Genomic DNA, 22,646 nt, shown 5'->3' on the forward strand with positions numbered 1-22,646 from the left:
CCAACTAAAACTGGAAATCTTGCACAGGAAAAAAGGGGAGATATTGGTATGCAGTACTAGTGCACAGGTCTATCTTAATATATTAGAAAGGAATTATTTGATTTAATTGATTTACTTAACTGCATAAATTCTAATTCAGACTTCTTCACCTGATTCTTCAAATGAGAATTCCCCAGCTACTCCTCCTGATGAACAGGGTCAAGGTGATGCCCCACCACAACTTGAAGATGAGGAGCCTGCATTTCCACACACTGACCTGGCCAAGTTGGATGACATGATTAATAGGTAATTTCTTCAAAGGCTTTAGTTCATTTTTTTGTATGTGTGTTTATTGCAAGTTATAAGTACAAGTTATCCAATTAATTCCTGTTGGTACTTTAGAAGTTTTTTCTTGTAGGCTTTTTAAAAATCAAATCACAAAATATTTAAACTTTAAAGACTTTAAAGAAGTAAGCATGGCAATTTTTTCTGAGACAGTGTTGTAGTTGGTGGTTAAGACTTATTCCATCCTTTCCAAATGGATGATGCTGAATGTGGAAAGTCTTAGATTTCATGGAACATTGAAATATTATATTCTACTGTTTTCTTAGACCTCGATGGGTTGTTCCTGTATTGCCTAAAGGGGAATTAGAAGTCCTTTTAGAAGCTGCTATTGAACTTAGTAAAAAAGGTAAGCTAAAAAAATGAAATTTTAGAAGAACAGTTATTAAGAACAGTATATAACACTATATAACACACCTCATGATGGGGTGAGCTCCCATCACTAGTCCCTGGTACTGCCAACCTAGCAGGTCAAAAGCATGCAAATGCAAGTAGATAAATAGGTACTACTCCAGTGGGAAGGTAAACAGTGCTCTGTGCAATCATGCTGGCCTTGTGATCACTGATAATGCTGGCTTTTTGGCTTAGTAACAGAGATAAGCACCACCCCGTATGGTCGGACATGACTTGACAACCTTGTCAATGGGAAATACCTTTACCTATATAACACCTGATGTTTCTGTTAACTTCAACATCTACTGCCATCTAAACAATCTTATAAAGGAGATATGGCTTTCACTGAAAGGAAACTAGGGATCCATTTTTTTCTGTATGCTTTCTTCTGGTTATATTTAATTGGAATATCTGAAGTTCAAGCGTTCTAGTAGTGTATTTGCTGAGATTATAAACAAGCAATCCCTGGTTTGTGTTTGTACATGCAGTGACGTTACTAAGCAGTCTTTGGACACTTACTCTCCACCTGAACATCCATCTGCTATAAAGGGATACTAATAATGACCAATTGTACATGTTGTAAGGGGCATTGGCAAACCCCCTCTGAAGAAACTTGCCAAGAAAACCCTGTTGGATGATCCAACATAGGGTCACCATAAGTTGGACACTACTTGAAATAATGCAACAAGAACAGCAAAGATTTGTAATAAGATGGGCAGTGTGGCAAAATGGTCTAGAATGGAACAGTGTTCTCCAGGGTTCTAGCCATGCCAGGTGTTGTTTGCATTTGTTTGCAGAGACTGGGCTGGATGGCCACATAAGCGCTCAGTTCCAGCTGTATTAAAATCTTTGGTTTTTCTTCTGATTTTGGTAGGCAGCTTTCACATTTTAAATCCACTTACCAAGAAATAACCTGCCTAGACAAGGGTGGCATTTTGTCTACTTTCCTTATCTCTTTCACTTCCTCCCTTCTCCTTGTCCAGCCACTCAATTCTTCCTCCACAAATCTGGTTAAAATCATTTTTTTCCAACTTCTCTGTTCCATTACCCTTCCTATCCAGTTTTCAAAAGTTTCCCCCCATCTTGCTAGCATTTGGTTATCATTGGGATATATGGTGGATTCCCACTTAAGATTATTTCCCTAAAATGTTTGTATCCCATCAAACTACACAGTTCCTTCCTTTTGTGTGTGAGTGATGGGAATTTTACTTTATTCACATAAACATGGGAAAACATGTCAGCATTAAGAATGATAATATGTAAGGGGAGTGTTTAGAATCTTGCAAAGCACTAGATTTTAGTTAAGTAGTCAGCGGTGTAGTGATCATTCTCCAGTTTAAACATCATTGTCTTCTGAGGTAATTATTGAATAGATTATGTTAGTGAGAGGTTGAGGGATTTTGGAAGATGAGATGAAACTAAAAGAAAAGAGAGGCAGCTAAGGTAGACGGGACTGAAGTGGAAAGTAATATATAGATCAAGAGATAATTCAGACATCTAGTTTTAAGCAGTAAATCAGGAGAGACAACCTTAGCCCCTGTTTTGTGGTTGCCACTACAAGGGAGTTATTCTGTGAGCAGTTTCCCAACAGACTCAAGCTTTCAAGCAGTTTGATGGACCAGTGGGAGCCCAATTCTCCTGAAAAACATGATTACTTTCCTTCTATATTTCCAAGTAGTATCAGCCAGTTTTGTGGAGAGATATGGCATGTGGTGACTTCTTTGTGTGCTGAGTACACCAGATAGCAACACAAGCTGTTCATTGGGCTGATGGGAACCCAATTCTGCAGGGTAACAGGGCACACTTGGGGTGCCATCCTTCACACAATGTTTCCCAAAAGATTTGGCAGCGGCCATAACCAGTTACAATAACTGGCTGAGCTGGATTTATGAAAGTGTGTTAAGTGAAAGCTTCTCCCAAGCTCCTGTTATCCCATTTCTGAGATAGGAAGTTTCCCTAACACCAGCAGCACAAGAGAAATGAAGAATCCTGATGGAGATGGTTGGGAAGGAGAAGGGTTGCCATTTCCACTGATCCAGATCTGAATGGGAGAGGACATTTAAACTGAGATGTTGGAGGGGGGGCACATATGTCAGAAGTGGTCCTCCTGATATTTCTAGCTTCAAGTTCCCAGAAGTATAGTTGCCCCTCTTAACTCGCGGATCTGAGATCTGCGACCTCGAAAATCCACAGAAGATCTGCTATTTTCAGTGGGGTACATGCCTGGCATGCATGCATGGGGGCATGCCCTATTCAAGCCTATGGCGCTTGAATGTGCGCAGGCTTCTGTTTTCGCGGGGTGTTCCGGAATGAATCCTCTGCAAAAACAGAGGGCCAACTTTACTAGCCAGAATTGTCAGTGGTAAGAGATTATGGGTGTTGCAATTTAAAAACATCTGGAGGATTACAGTTGTATATACCTAGTGAATGTTAACACTGAATGTGGTCCTTGGGACTAAACATAGGCGGGATACACACCGCCATATAGTACGTATTGTATACGTACTAGGGTTAGGAAGGGGCGGTGCTTCCGCACCCCCCTAACCCTAGTACGTATACAATACGTACAAGATGGCGGCGCCCCTTCCACATGGGCGCCGCCATCTTTATGTACTGGACGCATAGCGTCCAGACGTGTCACGGCGCCTATGACGTCGCGAATGCGCCAGCGGCGCTTCACGACGTCATCAGTGCACCGCAAGAAGAAGCTCCGAAATGGAGCTTCTTTTTTGCTCCACGCGGGAGCCACACGGTTTGGCTGCTGCAGCTCCCGCGCGGAGCAAATGGCGCCGGCGGGGAAGCGCGGTTTGTATCCCGCCATTGTCTACCCCTGTCGTAAGAATTGTAATGAAGCCAATATGTGGCTGTCTTACAGCATAAGTGCACAGCAAGAATCACATCTGGCCTAATTTACAACCATAAACCTCCCACTAACTGCTGATCTTGCTGTGCTTTGTCATGTGTAAAAGCTTTTGCACATGACAAAGCATATCAGGACTTAGCAAGTCCTGAGAAGTTTATGTTTCTCCGATATGCTAGATGTGATAGCTACGTTCTTGCTGTGCATCTGTGATATTACAAAATATTCAAATTATAAACCTCATGGCTAACTTAGCAAAAAGAAAGCCTGAACACTCATAGAGAAAAGGGAACACGCAAAAAATTCACCCTAGCAGACTATTGAGAATTTGTGTGTGTGTGTGTGTGTGTGTATTTAAATTTTTGGTAGAAAGAATGCCATGTATAGAGAACTGAATGAGCAAAATACCTCTGAGAGGACTGGAATATGTTGGGCTATAGAATCTTAATTTAAGGAGTAGTTGTTACAATGAAAAAGTTAATTTCCAAAAGGATACTTAATTAATTTTTACCAGTGGCAAATTTCCCCAAATTTTCAGTTCTGTGGGCAACCCTAAAGGGATTTGAACTTTCATTAGCCTTAACACTAAACCACCATCCATCTTTTTTGTATAGAGTATGGTGTGTGGCTTATATACCTGATAATAGTCGTAAAGAATCATTACAAGGAGAAAGAGAACGGAAAAATTGAGTCAGCTTCTAAACTTAGTGAGTTCTCCTCAAGGGCAGGGGAGTAAGTTGGAGAGACTGGGGTGAAAGAGGGTTAGTTCAGAGAAGCAAATCTCCAAGAGTGTGAAAAAGATGGGAAATGGTATATGGTATACACATGTGCAGGTTTTAGCCATTATAAATCACTTGATAGGCATCTTTTCATTTTTAAAAAATTAATGGATGGGAGGGCAAAAATCTATGAATGCAGCTCCCCTCCACCTTGCCAGTATATTCAGTGATGATGAATGCTGGAGAGTAGGACTTCAGTACACTTTGCCTTCCCCTGGTTTAATGCCTACAGTTCAGAGTTCATTGTTATAGTAGCTATCCTGAAGACAAGTACAATCGGCCCTTCAAGTCCGTGGACTTGAAAATCCATGGAGGGGCAACCGTCATTAACCCCAATGGAAGTGCGCCCATGGCGCATGCCCCATTCAAACCTATGATGGTCGTGAAGGGTTCTGGACCATTTCCCCTGCAAGTTCCAAGGGGCAACTGTAATATTCTTAAAATTATAATCTACTTGTGAGACAGTGGCTGCATGGATATAAAATCTTGAAGCAATATTGATATTAAAGAAATTAACTAGCATTTATGCAGTTTAACTGAAGTATAATAGATGCTTAAGGGTTGTCTTTACAGCCATTTAAAACGTATTTCTTCTGAAGCAAATTTTGAATGGTTGGTAGCACATGGTGACTACTGAATTTTCATAAGAACTTAATTTCTTTACTAATCTTTTTTTTTTTTTTTGCACAGGCCTTGATGTTAAAAGTGAAGCATGTCAGCGATTTTTTCGAGATGGTTTAACTATCTCCTTCACAAAAATCCTTACAGATGAAGCAGTGAGTGGCTGGAAGTTTGAAATTCATGTGAGTTTGTGTTAGCTACCAACTTTTGTGAGCATGATACAAGTAATTTCAGTATGTTAAATATTAATTTGAATACCCAAAGCTGTTGGCAAGTCTGCCTTCTCACTTTCTTACTATAAAACTTTTGTAATCTAAATCTGAGTGTTTTGAAATAATTTAATGCAACAAGATTTTAAAGAATTTTCTTCTTTATAATAAAAATTCTTTGTGGATTTCAATATCAGGCAAAGCTAAAAAACAACTTTGTTCCCTAACAGAGATGTATAATTAACAACACTCACCGTCTAGTTGAACTCTGTGTGGCAAAGCTGGCCCAAGATTGGTTTCCTCTTCTTGAACTTCTTGCAATGGCCTTAAATCCTCATTGCAAATTCCATCTTTACAATGGTACACGCCCCTCTGAAACTGTTCCTGCTGGAGTTCAGTTGGCTGAAGATGAACTTTATGCTCGTCCTCCAGACCCACGATCACCGAAGGTGTGTTGATTGAAATGTTGAACCAACAGTGAACTTTTGATCAACCTGTCTAGACACCTGTGGACAACAGCTTTCTGGGGTGTTAAATTTTCCTTTTCAGTTTGGGCTAAGCCAAATATATAGGAATCTTGTGAAACAGAAACTGATTTTGTTCTTGTCTGTTTGCTAGTGCATTCTAAATTGATTCGTAAAGACAGCATAGCCTGTTACACATTTGCTAAAGAAAGTATGGCATCAGAATACAGTTTGAGTTTCTAGTGTCCTGGGCCGTGGAACTGTTTTCATAACACAGTTTCATGTGTTGTATTCTAAGTGGTAAATTGGATTTTATTAAATATTCAGCATCAAATAATATTGACTGTGGGCACTTGAACCTATGCAAAAAATGTGAACACAGCCAATCTTGTGTTGGCTATTCCCAGTGAAATTCAGTACTGTGATTTTAAACTGCTAAATTGCAACTTTGAAACCTGGTGATTTAATTTGTGTAAATTAATGGAATATACCTGTTCCCTGAAATGAAACCTGTCCTTGAGGAGCCAGAGACAAGTAGGTCTGTGGAATGTCTGTAGTCTGGTGCATATGAAACACTGCTTAAACCTCAGCCTTGAGTTGAAGAAGCAGGCCACATGATTGAATACCCCTTTCCTCAACCCACCTTGATTAGCATGAATTTTGTTCCCTCTTTTGTCTTCTTTAACCATGATCATTTTTTAGTTCAGTGTTAATGTTAAATTGGCCAGTGCTAACATGATTCTCCTCAGTCAGAATATGGTTTTTAAAAATCCTGTGTAAGAGTAAAGGTTGAGAAATATTAACTATGATGAATGTAGCTACATATTCATAATCCTTCTCCCCAGTGTAAATTAAAACTAAAGAAAGCTGCTACCTTCTTTGTAATAATAATCACTGGCATGTCTGCTATATCATTTATTTTTAAGGAGCCTCAAGGGTGGAGTGTCTTAGTTTACATTATAAGAAGCTTGAAGAGAATTCAATGTAGTTCTCTCCTCTAGATGCCTATTATGTTCTTTTTCATGGGCTATGTAACTGAAAACATGGAAGTTTTTGGGTTTTAAATGAGCTCCATTCAGAGCATGCTAGAGCAGAAAATGCAGATTTAGAGTTATAGTCCTGCCCTCTACCCTGCTTCCCTCTGGTGTCTGATGCAAAAGAAAATATTAGATTCTTTCTGTCACAAGAAAACAAACTTATGTTTATAATATTACTTTTCTAATACTACCTTTCTAAATATCAAATTGCTGGTGACATAACTTTTCAAAGGATAAAGTATTTGAGAAATTAAGAGTAGTAGTACAAGCACACAGTCAAGGTTAAATGTGCACACCATTTTCCAGTTCCAAGCAAAATGATATACAGGGCATATTCTTTGCAACATAAATCTTTGTTTGGTGGTAGAAATTACTTGTAAAGCAGGAAAAATTGTTTTGCAGGGTTGGCTAGTAGATCTCATCAACAAGTTTGGCACATTAAATGGGTTTCAGATCCTACATGATCGTTTTATGAGTGGATCAGCACTGAATGTTCAAATTATTGCAGCTCTCATCAAGTAAGTTCTTTTTCTAAGTATGTATTAGGGACATATCAACTCAGTACAGCAGAATCCTTCAGGTTGATTCAAGTATCTATCTCATTATGGACCTCAGCACAGTTATTACTATCAGTGTAGCTTAGGTGTATATATTTTCGCTTCTTTCAAATTGTGAAGTACTTTTCAGTTTTCTACCCAGTTTTAAAATTCATCATTTTATATATGTAAAAAAGTTTAAAAGATGTTAATATCTGCACTAAAACAGTGGTTTATATAAGCTGGTGGCTTTGTCTTAGTGCAAAGATGGGCAATGTGGCCTTTTAGATGTTTTTCCATAGTGGCTGGTGGTAGATGGTGGGAGTTCTAGTCCAACATCATTGGAAAAAAACAACACATTCTTCACTCTGGACCTAGCAAAAATGTGTTTCTGCTTGCACTTGTTATTTCCCATTTTGTTAAGGCAAGGTCCCCCAACTCTCAGGGGCAGCTTTTCTTGGAAAAGAGGATGGAAGACCTAAGTGGGCAGAACCAAAATACTGTCTTACATGACCCAAAATGTTTTCCTCTAACATGAGTAGGGAGCATGCAACCTACAGGCTACATGTAGCTCCCAGAGCTGTTTTGGGGATACTGTGGTCCTCCAGGTGTTTTGGACTTCAGCTCTCAGAAGCCTCAGCCATCTTGGCCAGTGGTCTGCGATTCTGGGAGCTGAAGTCCAAAACACCTGGAAGACCAGACTTTGGGAATCACTGCTCTAGAGCCCTCCTTGTCCCTTTTAAAAAATTTTAAAAGTCAGAATCTCCCACTGTGTCCTCTAGGACAAGTTTGTGTTGCAGTTTATGCTCTCACTCATTTTTGGTATAGGAGACTTATTTTTAAAGCAGGAGATTACACCTGGAAGCAGGAAGTTTTATAAGACACGAAGTAAACATTCTTCTTCAGCTGTATAAACCTGTGGTGTGAAGTCGAAGGCTTTCATGGCTAGAATCCAAAGGGTTTTTTTGGGTTTTGTTTTTTGTTGGGTTTTGGGGCTATGTGGCTGTGTTGTGGAAGAGTTTATTCCTGATGTTTTACTAGCAGCAGAGTCTAAAAGTAAAAGTTCGGGAGGCTTCAGATTTTTGCCAGTAGAAAGTTGTCATCTGAATTGGAATGCAGAAATAGCTGTGCTTTTGCGGGAGCAGAATCTCATCTGAGATGTGTACAACCAGTAGTTTTTTCTTGTGTAGAAAATTAAATGATATTATCTGAATTATATCATCTGGTTGAACAAAAGAGTATATTATATTATTATGCAGTAGCACATTTGGGATGCTGTATTTAATATGTATGTCTATATGTATAAAGATCTGAGGAACTTCACCTGAGAGATCTTGCCTCCAGTAAATGAAATTGTATAAACAATCAACAAACACCATTTTGCTAAAAATCCAAAGGTTCTCCCCCCCCCCCCCCACAGTAACTTGTTTGTGTTGACAGATAGCAGTAATATATTGGCTAGCCTTGCTGAAACACTTATTCTGCTCCATTTTGGGTTACCTGCAATTTTTAGTTTTTAGTCTAGCTTCTATTTTTACTGTCATTATTTCCCTGTGTCCAGAAAACTTTGAGGGACTAAATGTATTGGATAACCAAGTAGATACTCATTAAGACTTAATCAGATGTTATTCTCAAATACATTTTTTGCTTTAATGGAAGTGGTGGATAGAAATGTACTTCCTAAACTTACGGCAAAATGTATGGTAATAAAACTCACTGTGAGAGCCTGAGCACCTCTCAGTGGCATCCACCATTTCGTCTCTCAAAGGTTGCCTTGCCTGAGAAGGGTTTTGGTATTGAAATGTAACTTCCATTAGGAGCCTCTGTCCCAAGAACACTGGGTTGACACATAATGTTGTATTAGGTGGAGGGGAGTGAATTATGAGGAGAAAATGCAGTTATGGTTGTGAGTCTTCGTTCTGAACTTCTGAATTGCCCTCTTCTAGTAGTAGTTGCCAGTCCTCCTTTGTCACTCACTGATGGGATGGCAAAATGGAAGCATTTCAGTGTAGCATTCATTAGCTTGCTTTTAATGCCTTGCATTCATCAAATTTTTCTAAAACATGTACTTCACTGTTCTATTCAGGATTACCTAAAATATTACTTTAAGCTTTTACACTGATCTTTTTTCCTTTAGACCATTTGGACAGTGCTATGAGTTTCTGACACTGCATACAGTGAAGAAATACTTCCTTCCCATTATAGAAATGGTTCCACAGTTTTTAGAAAACTTAACTGATGATGAACTCAAAAAAGAAGCCAAGAATGAAGCCAAAAATGATGCATTGTCAATGATAATCAAATCATTAAAGAACTTAGCCTCGAGAGTACCAGGACAAGAGGAAACCGTAAAAAACTTAGAAATATTTAGATTAAAAATGATTCTTAGGTAAGGTTCTCTTCTACTGAGGGTTTGGAGGGATGTATGTTAGGGGAAGTATCTTGTACTCCTTCTCTGATACATAATTTTCCCCACAGGTTGTTGCAAATTTCATCTTTCAATGGAAAAATGAATGCATTAAATGAAGTTAATAAAGTAATATCTAGTGTGTCATATTATACCCATCGACATGGCAATCCTGAAGAAGAGGAGTGGCTGACCGCAGAAAGAATGGCAGTAAGTTTATTTACACTCATCTAGTGACAATCATTTAAATATTTTGTATCTTTATTTGCTTGTTTGTTCATTAAAGGTAAAGGTAAAAACATTTGAAATAATTTATTTCCATGTTTTTAATGGTTTAATGTTTTGACATGTTATATTATTGTGATGTTTTAAATTCTGTTTTTAAAATTATACTGTTTTTAAAGTATTTTTGTGAGCTATCTTGGATCCAATTTAGGAGAAAGGTGGCAGATTAATTAATTAGTTGGATATCCTGTGAGCATCCACAGCTGAGAAGGCCCTCTCCTTGTTACAACACAGGGTATTGAACTCACTAGTGGGACACAGAGGACATCCCTTTCCTGGCACAGACAGTTCCATATGGGAAGAGGTGCTCTCTTCAGTATTAAGTCTCAGCTCATTTGGGGCTTTAAATATCATAAACACTTTAAGTTCTGATCAGAAATGTATTGACAGTCTGCTGTTCTTCTAAGACTGACATTATGTAGCACCTATATGAGCCATTGTGGTTTAGTAAACATTGAACTATGACTCTGGAGACCAGGGTTCAAATCCCTACTTATGGAAACTCACTGGATGACCTTGGACAAGTCACACACTCTCGGACTCAGAGGAAGGCAAAGGCAATACAACCTCAGAAACAACCACAGCCAGCTCAAGCAAGGACACTGCTGGAGAGCAGGGTGGACAGTGCCCTAACCACATACCTGTTCCGTTCCTCTGACCCAACACAAGGTACACATCCTCAAAACTGATACCTGAGCAGATAGATTTCCTCAGGAGGAAGGTGGAATTCTTATGGATAATGGCAATTCCATTCCCTAGCCCTCCAAACCAGGTTGGTCCAGTGGGTTTCCATGAGTATCTGCGTAGAAAAATCTGAGGCAAAGTTCGTCTACCCATTTATCTCTGATAAATGCCAGGTCAGCCCCTTTATTCACAGCAAATACATGGATAGTAATTGCTTTATTATGGATTCACCTGGCATTCAGGAGCAGTATCGGCAGATCAGAGGGTGATCTGCCATGGCAACTTAAATCTTGAGTGTTGGGGAAAAGGCTGAAACAGAGGACAGATCTCAAATATCTGTCCTGCTTTTATTTATTTAGAATATTTATACTCTGTTCCTCAGTGACAAAGGGGCTCAGACAGTTTACAGATTCTTAATTTGACAGTTCCCTGCCCTCAGGTTTATAATCTAAAAAGATATGACACAAAAAGAGAAGGGAATGGCAGTGAGGAAGGGGATCAAGTCCAGCAGATACTGCCAGTTCGTCTCTCCCTCCAAGGCTAGGATAGTGGCAATTGGAATGGAGGGAGGGTCCTTCATCTGCCTCCGAGGCTAAGCATAGTGGAGCTGTGACTGCCTCTCCTTCTCTCCCTCTGAGGCCTTTCTTTTACCTGGCATGCCCAGCCCCCAGCACAACAGTTCTGCCTCAAATTACATCAATAGTTTCTCCTCACTCTTCCTTTGCCTGAGATTCATCCAAACACATGTACCATATTGAACCAGCAGATTGTTTTTGTAACAAGAAATTAATTTGATACATCTTGCCATATTCTTTTAAACATATTAGCTTAGAAAACTAAAAATAATAGGGTAATAATGGCAAAAACCAAAAAACCCCCAATGTTTACTGAAATAGAAGTTTTCACTTATTAAAGAAACAATTATTGTGTTGCCAAGGCAAGCCTGCCATGGTGTTTTCTTTGTAAGATTTCTTTTCCTCTGAGGCTGAGAGAGTTTGACTTGCCCATGGTCATCCAGTGGGTTTCCATGACTGAGTGGAAATTTGAACCCTGGTCTCCAAAGTCATTAGCCAGTGTTCAAACCACTCCACCACACTGCTTGTCAAAAAACAAAACAAACAAACAAGTAATACTGGACAAATTTCAGAGGAAAGGGAATTCAATAGGTCATACTACCATTGTCCAAAAGAGTTATGTCACAGGTTAAAACCTTACTCTAGAAGCTTTTGCTAATAATATAATAATAATATAATTTATTTGTATCCTGCCCAATCACGAGGAATCCGGGCAGCTAACAGCAGTGGGGAAATACAAAATAAAAATTACAATAAAATACAAATATAGATACAATAGCAATCAAGCAAATTTAACAAATACAATAGCAATTTAACAATACAATACAAATGTAACAAATGCAACAGCAATCAACAAAGAAAATAAAAGCATTACAATCCAATGAATTCATAATTAACCCCTTTCCCAGTCCCCCAACACAGGTTCAAATCACAACAAAAAATACATGGTAATTATAACAGTAAAGTTAACAAAGCAAAATACATAACAATAGAATAAGAACAAGTGAAAAGAAAAAAAATCCCCGTTCTCAACCCCCACCCATCTCAAACCTAAAAAACAGTATAAACTACAGCGCGCCCGCGCCATACACGGCTTTGAAGGGCTCACGCGGGGAAGAAGGGGCGGCGCGTCCCATTCAATTGTTTCCAATGGGGCTCGAGCATAGGCGGAATTCGCCTTACGCGGAGGGATCCGGAACGGATCCCCCGCGTAAGGTGAGGACGGACTGTATACCAAAATAAAAAGGGGGGGGGGGAGACAAGACTCCTCAAGTCTAGGAGCTGAGGCATGGGTGGAGCCCAGGTGGAAGGAAGGCAGGAAACACTCACTTTTGCTATTAGCATATCCTGTGTATTTTGTATTCTGTATTCTAAGCTCAAATTTGGTGGTGGTGGTGATGTTTCAATTTATTTTAATGATGTGGCATTATAAGGGTCATAAATAGCAAAGTTTAGAGGTTAAAAGAGAAGCTAGGTCATTGAAATGCAAAGCGGTTGAGTTGTGTAATCACCACTTCTAAATGTTGCTCTGTTTGCCCACTCATATAAAACATTGTAGTTGAAGCATCTGTCCCAATGACACATAATTTTAATATGATGATACCAAGTGCTGTTGTGAGGAGGTCACTGGTCCTTAGCTTTTGAGATTTCTGCCAAATAGTTGATCCTCGGTATTAGCTGTACATTGCATAGTACGTGAGTGATGTGAGATATGGAATAGTCAACAGAGAAGAATTCTTACAGGGGAGAAAATACTGGCAGCCAATATTAGGGCTACTGACTTAGTGGTGTTCCTAAAATATGTTTAGTTCTTTCTGTGTTTGGGAATGGGTTGGATATCATTGTTATTTACTATCATTTGAAATAAAAAACAAAACAAAAAGTAACATTTCTATCTTTATTTAATATTTTTCACCTTTTTAAAATTTAGGAATGGATCCAGCAGAATAATATATTATCGATTGTGTTAAGGGATAGTCTACATCAACCTCAGTATGTAGAAAAATTAGAAAAAATTCTTCGTTTTGTCATTAAAGAAAAGGCCCTCACCTTGCAAGACCTTGACAATATTTGGGCTGCACAGGTAAAAGCTAGACAACTTTAATACTCAGAGCAAGTTGACTTTATATCACATATGATGCAACTGTTTAGATTTAAATTGTTTTATGTTTTATGGTACAAATGTTAAGCTGACATTTTGATTTTCCATAAATATTTTAATTCTCTGATTAACTCTAAAAATCTGAAATGTGGTGTCTTTACTTTTTGATAGTTGATTATGGATTGGGCCTCCATTCTGTCAGGGCCTAGGATGCCATGTTTCTTCTTCCCCTCTTCTTTCTTCAAGTTGAGCCTTTGTCCCTCTGCAACTTCCTCATCTTTATTAGGAAATATTTTCCCCTCCTGATAAAGAAAGGGAACTACTGTAACTTGCTTTATGATTTCCCTCTCAGATTCTTGAGACAGAAATCAGAAAATGGAGAGTTATAAAATATGTTTGCTGCACTAGACCCAGTGCGCCATAGTTACACTCTCAGGATTTTCATTACTGGAAAATTGAAAATAGCTCCCTTTATATTTTTAATCATAACTTCATTATTTTTTCATTTTTCTTCCATTATCTCACTTTTGTATGCTCATGTTTATCCAACTGTCCTCTGCCAAAATGATTTTACCTTGCTTAGTATTACAGTGAGACTCTATTACTTAAATATGACTACATCAGCTTCTTTTGCTGTGCTGTGCTGCACAAGTTTCTTATCCTTATATTGAAAGCCTTCTGTAGTCTTGTCTCTCCTTTTCTCTTTGCGCTTATATCCCAACACATCCTTCGTGAGCATTGTGTATCCATTGCCTTGGGCCAACCAGAACTCTCCTTATCTTTAAAATAATTCTGTCCATTTCCTTTGATTTCCCCCTATTCCTGAAGCTGCTGGTCCAACTGCCTGCTCTATTTTTAAAAATCCTTCCTCAACCTCACTTTTGCCAGGAAGTCTTTGGATATATCCCAAGTTCTATATCTTACTGAAATTTAGCTAAAGCACATGTTATTGAAACAACCACATATTCTATCATACTTACTGTACCTATGCCTCCATTACTCCCTATTTCTGCTTATTTTGCATTGTAATCCCTTTTGGGGAGGGAAATATCTGTAACAAGATGGAAAACTCCAGATGTTTTTGGCCTAGAGCTCCCATCAGCACCAGTCAGCATAGCTATATATAAGAGATTGTGGGAACTGTAGTCTGAAAGCATCTGGAGTCGCAGCTGCCCTTCCCTGTTTAATAAAGTGTGATGTATATAGATATATAAATAACTACTAACACTTGCATTTATATCAGTATTTATTAACAAATATTAAATTATTTTTCATACATATATACCATATAAATATAAAAATAACCGCAAATAATAACATAAATTACTCAAATATGTATCAATTCCTCTTTGTAGGATACCTTGTGGGTAAATTGTAAGACAAATTAATAATAATGTTACTTTGATATAAGGATAGAATCAAATGGTCTTACCATTATTTATAATCAAGGCAGGAAAACATGAAGCCATTGTGAAGAATGTACATGACCTCCTTGCAAAATTAGCCTGGGATTTCTCTCCTGAACAACTTGACCATCTGTTTGATTGTTTTAAGGTAATTGTTTACATATTAATCTCATACTGTTCCTTAATGTCCTCTGGACAAAGTAGAGTAAAAGTTTAAGATCAAAGCTCCACCTTGTTTGTTGGAGTGAAGTTTTTGTTGGAATAGTTCTTTAAAAATCCAAATTAGTGATACTGGTGTAGGAAAATACAGACATTACATTACGTTGAAGTTTAGTTAGGTAAAAAATGGGTGAGGGTTTTTTTAAACACATTTTTAAAATTAAATGATAACATTTTAAGTGAAGAAATATTCACATCTACTTTATATAGGCATCTTCCTGCTTAAAATCAATGGCGTTTGCTGTGATACATACAAATGAAGTTTTGGAAAGGTCATTCTTGTGATGGCAGATGGAGCAATTCACCACGGTTGGGTTTATCCCACACTCCAGCCAATCTTGCAGGAATCAACATTCTGTAGTTGCTTACACACTAAATCTAATTGCAATGCACTCTTTGAAAATGATCTAAAATGATCTTTCTATGTTCATTGTTCATCATTTTCATTGTAATCTGTGCTCATGGAAAGTAGACTTTATTTAGCATTTTAATAATTTTATTTCTGTTGTGAGTGGCATTTTTATATGGACTGGTGATTTCTCTTTGTTTTTAGGCAAGTTGGACAAATGCAAGCAAAAAGCAGCGTGAAAAGCTACTTGAACTAATTCGTCGTCTTGCAGAAGATGATAAAGATGGAGTGATGGCACACAAAGTACTAAACCTGTTATGGAATTTAGCACATAGTGATGATGTTCCAGTTGATATCATGGACCAGGCTCTCAGTGCCCACATTAAAATCTTAGATTATAGTTGTTCTCAGGTAAATAAATCATCTTGCTGTCTGTCTGTTGATATTAAATTAGTTGCATTATGTGAAATGCTTTGGTGTTGTACAAAGAAACCCTTCTGTTTGTGTGTTCTGTCCTTGCTCTACAGTTCTGTTTTCATCAGTTCCTATAGAAGAAATCATTTGCCTTTACATCTGAATCAGAAGACAGTGTATTTTTTTACTTTCTTCCCTTTCACTAACTATCTCTTCATCTTATTCAGCAACAGCTTGAGTTTATGATGTAAAAATTGGCCAGCTCAATTCCGCAGGCACCCTTAACAATTAATAGGAAGCAGAGGGAGGGGTATGAAAGTCCTCAGTTGTTCACAGTCTTCTAAACGAGCATGTGTGGGGGTACAGTTGTGGCCAGCCAGAATTTTTGGGATTGTAGCTTCCATAATTCCTCACTATTCACTATATTGAATAGGTCTCCTGGAAGTTGTAGGCCAAAATATCTGGAGAGTGAACTCCTCTCCCCCACTTGAAATCATAGTTTTAAATTGAAACAGTTGAATATTCTGTTTATGTACCATTTTTTCCTACCTGTCTTAACTCCCACCTCCACTTTATTGACTGTTGTGTTCTAGAAAGAGGAACTCAGTCTTTCAATAAAATACATTGTCTTTTAAACACTTCTTAGTTTACAGCTCAGATGTTAAATGAATTAATTGATTAAATAGATTTCTTTTTTTATTTTCCAACATAAATGTAATTCACAAGTCATTATAATTCTTGTTAGATCTTTTGTGTTTAACATAATCTAAATTTTGATACCTCTAAAGGTTTGTTGATATACATACCATACTGAATTTCCTGTTTCCCATATTAAACATACATTACTTCTATATACAAATCAAATAATATTATTTCCAAATAGATTGCTCTACCTTTTCTTATTATAAAATTTGTTTGTCTTCCCATAATTCTGAAACCTTTTTCCATTTTTCATCATACTGTGAATCATAAATTAGAACATTCATTATATTTCTGTATGTACCTTCAAGTCACCTATTGCCTTTGGTGACCCCAAGAATTTCATGAGATTTTCTTAGGCAAGTCATACTCAGAGGTGGTTTACCATTCTCCTCTTCTGAAATACAGCCTACATCACCTGGTATTCATGGGCAGTCTCCCATCCAAGTACTAGCATCCCCTGCCCAAAGTATTGCTGCAGGAGCAATCATTCCTTTGAATAGACTATTAATTAGTTTTCTTTGCTTATAAATATCTTGATTTCATATAGATGTTAGAAATACACTTGATAATGAGATTATTCAGTTTGTTCAGGGTGAGGTCCTGACATTCATCTTTCTATGATGAAAATATTGACACAAAAAAGTGAAAAGGAATGGGTTTGGAAGGGTTGATTCTGTGGGGTTTATTTTTTGTTGATGCCCCCTTTATTTATTTATTTATTTATTTATTTATTTATTTATTTATTTGGCTTTTTGTTCTTTGGCGCCATTGCCGACAGGTCAGTGCTAAAGCTCTGAAGGCCTTGAAAAAACTCTGGGAAAAGATTAGAAAAAAAATTCCTGCCTTTTTAAAGCCCCCTGGAAAAATAGGAAAAATGGGTTGTGGAATATTCTCTTTCAAAATTAAGAATATATGTTTAAGAGAAAAAGATATTACTGTGCTATATTCTTATAGGGCTCCTATTCCACTTTTACTGCTCTGGTTGCCTCCTATAGCATTCTGGGGTTTGTAGTTCAGTGAGGCCTAAGGGCTCTTTAGCTGAGAATTCTACATGCCCTCCTAACTACAAATCCCAGAATGCAATAGGAGACAACCAGATGAGTAAAAGTGGAATAGCAGCATGATAGGTGTTTAGTGCAGTAAACTCAAAGGTGTTTATATAGTTACTTCCCCACACTATTTCTAAAAGCTTTGTAGCAGGTAAACCTTTATATGAAACTGTGTACCCTAAAGGCACAATATCCCCTCTCATCTTGAAAGCTAAGCCAGGTCTGCCCTGGGAGAGACAGCCAATAAATACCAGGTGCTATAGGCTATATTTCAGAGGAAGAAACTGGAAAACCACTTCTGAGTATTCCTTATCTAATGAAACCCTATTAAATCCATGGGGTCACTGTAAGTTGACAGTGACTTGAAGGCACATACAGCCATACTGGATGGAAGTGATGGAAACTGGAAACTAACAACATGTGAAGGGCCAGAGGTTTCCCATATTTCCTGTTACAGTGAATGAACTGGGAAAACCATAGATTTATACTCTCTTCATCTAATTTATATCACAGGATTTTTGTAAATGCCAGATGCTGTAGGCTATATTTAAGAAGAAGAAACTGGCAAAACCACCTCTGAGCATTCCTTGCCTAAGAAAACTCTATGAAATTCATAAATTCATTCACAGGTGACTTGGAGGCACATAATACCCCCATATATAATATCTCACATCATTGCTATTCCTGGTTATCGTTTCCTTTTCTCACTTCTTTTTATGGGAATGGGTGCTTTATATCTGATCTTTGTAGGACTAAGCACAGACAGAATAATTTTCTTTGCTTTGCTTATGTTCACGGTTTCTTCTGTTGTTATAGAGCTTTTTTTTTTTTGGCCAAGCCCCTCATAAACTGGCAACAACAAATTTTTTACAGTGCTTATAGTTTCTGGGGGATTAACCCACTTGGTAAAGCAGTTCTGAACAATTGCACAGTAATTGAAACAAGTACTAGAAATGAGGAGAAATCCTAAACCTTACAGATTTGTTCCATACTAAAATTAAAATATTTGTCTTTTAAGGATCGAGACACACAAAAAATACAATGGATAGATCGTTTTATAGAAGAGCTTCGCACAAATGACAAATGGGTCATTCCTGCATTGAAACAGATTAGAGAAATTTGTAGCTTATTTGGTGAAGCACCACAAAACTTGAGGTGAGCAATATAAATTTGTAACATCTTTACAGTTTTGAGTTAGGTGGGTGATTTTTAAGAGCTAGCATGGTTCTAGTTTTTTTAGCATTGGATTACAACTCTGGAGAACAGGGTTTGAATTCCTGCTTGGCTATGGAAATTCACTGGGTGACATTGGGTAAGTCATAACTTCTCAGCGTAAGAGAGGGCAAGAACAATCTCCCTCTGAACAGATCTTGGTACGAGAACCCCAAGATAGGGTTGCCATAAGTCAAAAATGACTTGAAAGCACACAATAACATCAAGGTGATAGTTAGGAAATTAAATATTTCCTTAGTGATAGAGAAATATAATGGGAAGTAGCAATACATATTGCATATAATCCTCCCTTAAAGTGAGTTTGGGTGGTTAAGTGCATATCAGTTCAGAGGTGAAATGGACATCTGAATGTAAGCCCCCATCCCAAAATCCTGACAAAGATATGTGATCTATAAGAGGCTAATTGGTGGCATTCATGTAGCTGAAGCCTGTAGAGATAAGAACTTAGAGACTAATCCTCATAATTGACTGGAGATGGAACTTCAACAGTTCAGTATCCATATTGCATGACTCATTTTTTTGGTGCTTTCTTCTGTTCCATGTGATAGAGGACAATAATGTTGCCCAATCACAGTTATGCCGAAACACAATTTGTCCATCGTTTTCTATAGACACTTTCTGCCTTGTGGAAGCTAGGTGAGGAAAAGGATTAAAGAAGCCAGAAGTTGGGCATGGTGCCCAAGTCTCTTAGTTTAGCTTATGGTTGAGATCTGTGAAGAAATGGAGTGCTGTGGAATTCTGACTTTAATTGGCTAATTCAGTTAATAGCAACGTAAAAGAAAAATAATTGTGAGCAATGTAAGTTTCTGTGAAGAGTGTGAAAATATTTGTTTCAAGAAACTTCTTGATGCATGTCTTGTGAACGTTATGGTGTAGTTCTAATTTTAATTTTAAATCGACCTATTCAATTTTTAATAAAGTTCTAGTCTTATAATATGACCTGCACTTTGCTCATAATTTCTTCCTATCAAGGTATTGGAGACAGGCGAGGAATCTTCAGCACCTTTAAGACTAATTAATTGATATTTCTGCTTGAGGCTTTTTGGAAAACAGTCCACTTCCTTAGATGCACTGATGGAGTGATATAAAAGGCAAAGGTTTTTAAGCATGGTTACACAGTTGTGAGAGGAAGTGGATTGATATCTATGAATATTCACGCTAAAATATAAATTAGTTATTCTTAAAGATGCTTCTAGGTTCCTTTTTTCCACCTGTTTTTCCCTTTCATTCTACAACAGACTAACACAACTGTTTCTTTGAAAACATTTTCTTCCTATTATACAATTTAAAACAAACTTCTTCATCCACTCTAATGTTTTTTATCTGCAGTCAAACTCAGCGAAGCCCTCATGTGTTTTATCGCCATGACTTAATCAATCAACTTCAGCACAATCATGCTCTAGTAACTTTAGTTGCAGAAAATCTTTCGGCATATATGGAAAGCATGAGACAATATGCTAAAGGTGAGTTGAGTTTAATTTTGTCTTGAATTATGTTAAGGAAACCATTCCTATCAATTTCACTTTATAACATAATAAATATTTGAGGCTAACATGTCAGTGAAATAATTCAAAGATATAGCTGTGTTAGTCTGTAGAATCAGTATGTGTAGAGATCATTGTAGCACCTTTGAGACTAACTGAAAGAAAGAAATTGGCAGCATGAACTTTTGTAGACTTCAGTCTACTTAAGTACAGTCTACTTAATGCATCCGAGGAAGTAGACGGAAGTTTACAAAAGCTCACGCTGCCAATTTCCTTCTTTCAGTTAGTCTCAAAGGTGCTACAAGATCTCTCCACATGTCAGTGAAAGTAATTTTTATTATCATTTATGATCTAGTCATCATCAGAATTTGTTTTACAAAGGCAAATGAGAAATAGCATCCTTCAGAGTTTGTTTTGCGTAATTAAAACTTCTTACTCAAACTTTACTTTGCTATTCAATTTTACAGGACTGTTTAAAGTGTGCAGGTGTGAACACACACACTTTAGATGTAGTCTGATAAATATTTCAGTACATAATAATTTTAGATGGTGTTCAGGGACAGCTTTATTTACTTCTGTTATTTAATACTTTCTATAAAAATGTATCTTTGCATTTATATCACACATATTTTGTTTAAATCCTTCATGGAAATTTTAATGAACAAAAATTACAACATGGTAAAAATTAAACATTTGCTGTGAACATCTTCATTATTAGGTAGGTGCTAGAAATTTTCTAAAGAAAACAGTTAAGGAAATGAAAATGGTTATTATATTATAAACCTTTTATAATTTATTTTTACAGAAATAAGAAATATTTGCATGTCAGTCATTAATATGGTGTTCAATGCCCTTCTAATAGATAGGCATTTATGAAACTTTAAAATGTTTGCAATTCTAAGCAGTTTTCTGAGATTGAGCTTTGTTAAACACAGCTGGATTTGCTTCTAACAAAAGATGGATAGTTTGTAGCATAAAACTTTTCCCATAGATATAACAGTAATTTATATTAAATTTGCAGAGCATGGAGAATACGATCCCCAAACTGTAAGACCAGGGAGTAGATACAGTCATGTGCAAGAAGTACAAGAGCGGCTGAACTTCCTACGGTTGGTTTTGAATAAAAATTCTTTTGCTTTGAGTACAGATATCCAACACACGTTTTTTGGAAAGCAAATACAAATATAAATACATTTTTACTCGTGTCTATAAAATGGCATTTGTCTTCTGTGCTGATTTTTTTTCTAGATAGTATTGCAATGAGAGAGACAGTTAGAGCTGAAGCAGATGACCTGGAAGGAGTGGCCTCTCGCTGCTCTGATCCCAATCATGCCAGGACCACGACAACCACATGGCCCTCTCCTGAAGTGGGCTGCCAGCAAGAGCAGATTTAATCCGCTCCTTTTTGGGCCAGCTCTTGCTGCCTTGGCTCGGCTTCTGGCCATTTTGGGGGCCTGTGTCATGGAAACACCATGCTCCTGAAGTGGTCAGAAGCTGTTTTATTTGGCCTGTCTGTTTTGGGCTAAAGAGATTAGCCATAGATAGCTTTTTTAAAAAAATATTTTTGTATCAGTAGCTAGTCTGTTGAATCTCATTCTAGTTTTCATTTTGCTCTTAAGTGAAGCACTGAAGCTGTTCCTAAGTAATGTAGTTATTGCTTCATTGTTGTACTGTACACAGAAGGTTGAGGGCAGATTCTAAGGCTTTTGTTATGAATTCAGTCTCATAATAAGCATCTTTTCAATTTCACCCATGCATGTTTTAATAAACTGTTTTTAGGAACTTTTATTGTGTCAGACATTGAAAGGAAACATGTCGTATGGAGGACATTGTAATGAATAACATACACAAGTTCTGATTTTCTTTTCCTTCTCTGATAACAAGCCCTTTGAAAAAGTTGCTGATCAGTGTTCCTAGGGGAGTGCCTGTTGGTGAATACTAAGGCGTGTTACAGACTGCCTAAAAGCGGCGGTCTGCCGGCGCTGCTAGTTGCTCCGCGACAGAGCCGCAGCAGCCAAACCGCGCAGCTCCCGCACGGAGTAAAAAAGAAACCCCAAAATGGTGCTTCTTCCCGCAACGCGGTTATGACACCACGAGGCGCCAATGGCGCACTCACGACGTCATAAGTGCCGTGCGATGTGCGGACGCTATGCGTCCAACACGTAATAATGGCGGCACCTGTGTGTATAGGGCACCACCATTATTTCGCCCCCGTCACGTGCTAGGGGTGAGGCCGGTGTGGACGCTAGGTCTCTGGCCAACCCCTAGCACGTGATGGGGCGCCTCAAGACCCCGTTTGTAACGGGCCTAAGTTCCTCACCAGTGTTATCTGATGTTCCCTTACATTCTTGGAGAGGTTCTGTGTTTCTCTTATATTAGTACATTATGGGTTCACTAGAATGGAGGATGTTTAATTATTATTAAGAGCAACATGGAGGAACAGAAATAGCTGTAAAAGCCAAAATAAAAAAGATAAGTACATCAAAATAATGTTTCCAGTGCCTTTCAGTTATATTTT

The 22,646-nt window shown here is 37.8% G+C and overlaps 1 protein-coding gene across 4 annotated transcripts in view; it reads left to right on the forward strand.

The window, feature by feature from the left end:
- The window catches only part of LOC149319510 (ubiquitin carboxyl-terminal hydrolase 9X), a 105,249-nt gene that overhangs the window by 26,290 nt on the left and 56,313 nt on the right, over window positions 1-22,646 (forward strand). For all 4 annotated transcript variants that reach the window (XM_089511858.1, XM_089511857.1, XM_089511860.1 and 1 more), the window contains 13 exons: window positions 140-285; window positions 591-670; window positions 5,044-5,156; window positions 5,414-5,632; window positions 7,087-7,202; window positions 9,358-9,609; window positions 9,699-9,837; window positions 13,102-13,254; window positions 14,722-14,826; window positions 15,451-15,657; window positions 18,430-18,566; window positions 19,974-20,107; window positions 21,150-21,237. In XM_089511858.1, the coding sequence (XP_089367984.1) occupies window positions 140-285; window positions 591-670; window positions 5,044-5,156; window positions 5,414-5,632; window positions 7,087-7,202; window positions 9,358-9,609; window positions 9,699-9,837; window positions 13,102-13,254; window positions 14,722-14,826; window positions 15,451-15,657; window positions 18,430-18,566; window positions 19,974-20,107; window positions 21,150-21,237 (1,889 nt within the window). The remainder of the gene's footprint in view (window positions 1-139; window positions 286-590; window positions 671-5,043; window positions 5,157-5,413; window positions 5,633-7,086; window positions 7,203-9,357; window positions 9,610-9,698; window positions 9,838-13,101; window positions 13,255-14,721; window positions 14,827-15,450; window positions 15,658-18,429; window positions 18,567-19,973; window positions 20,108-21,149; window positions 21,238-22,646) is intronic.

Source organism: Sceloporus occidentalis, unplaced genomic scaffold (genome assembly GCF_023333645.1).
Source record: "Sceloporus occidentalis isolate IW3139 unplaced genomic scaffold, rSceOcc1.0.p SCAF_2, whole genome shotgun sequence".
NCBI classification, from domain to species: Eukaryota; Metazoa; Chordata; class Lepidosauria; order Squamata; family Phrynosomatidae; genus Sceloporus; species Sceloporus occidentalis.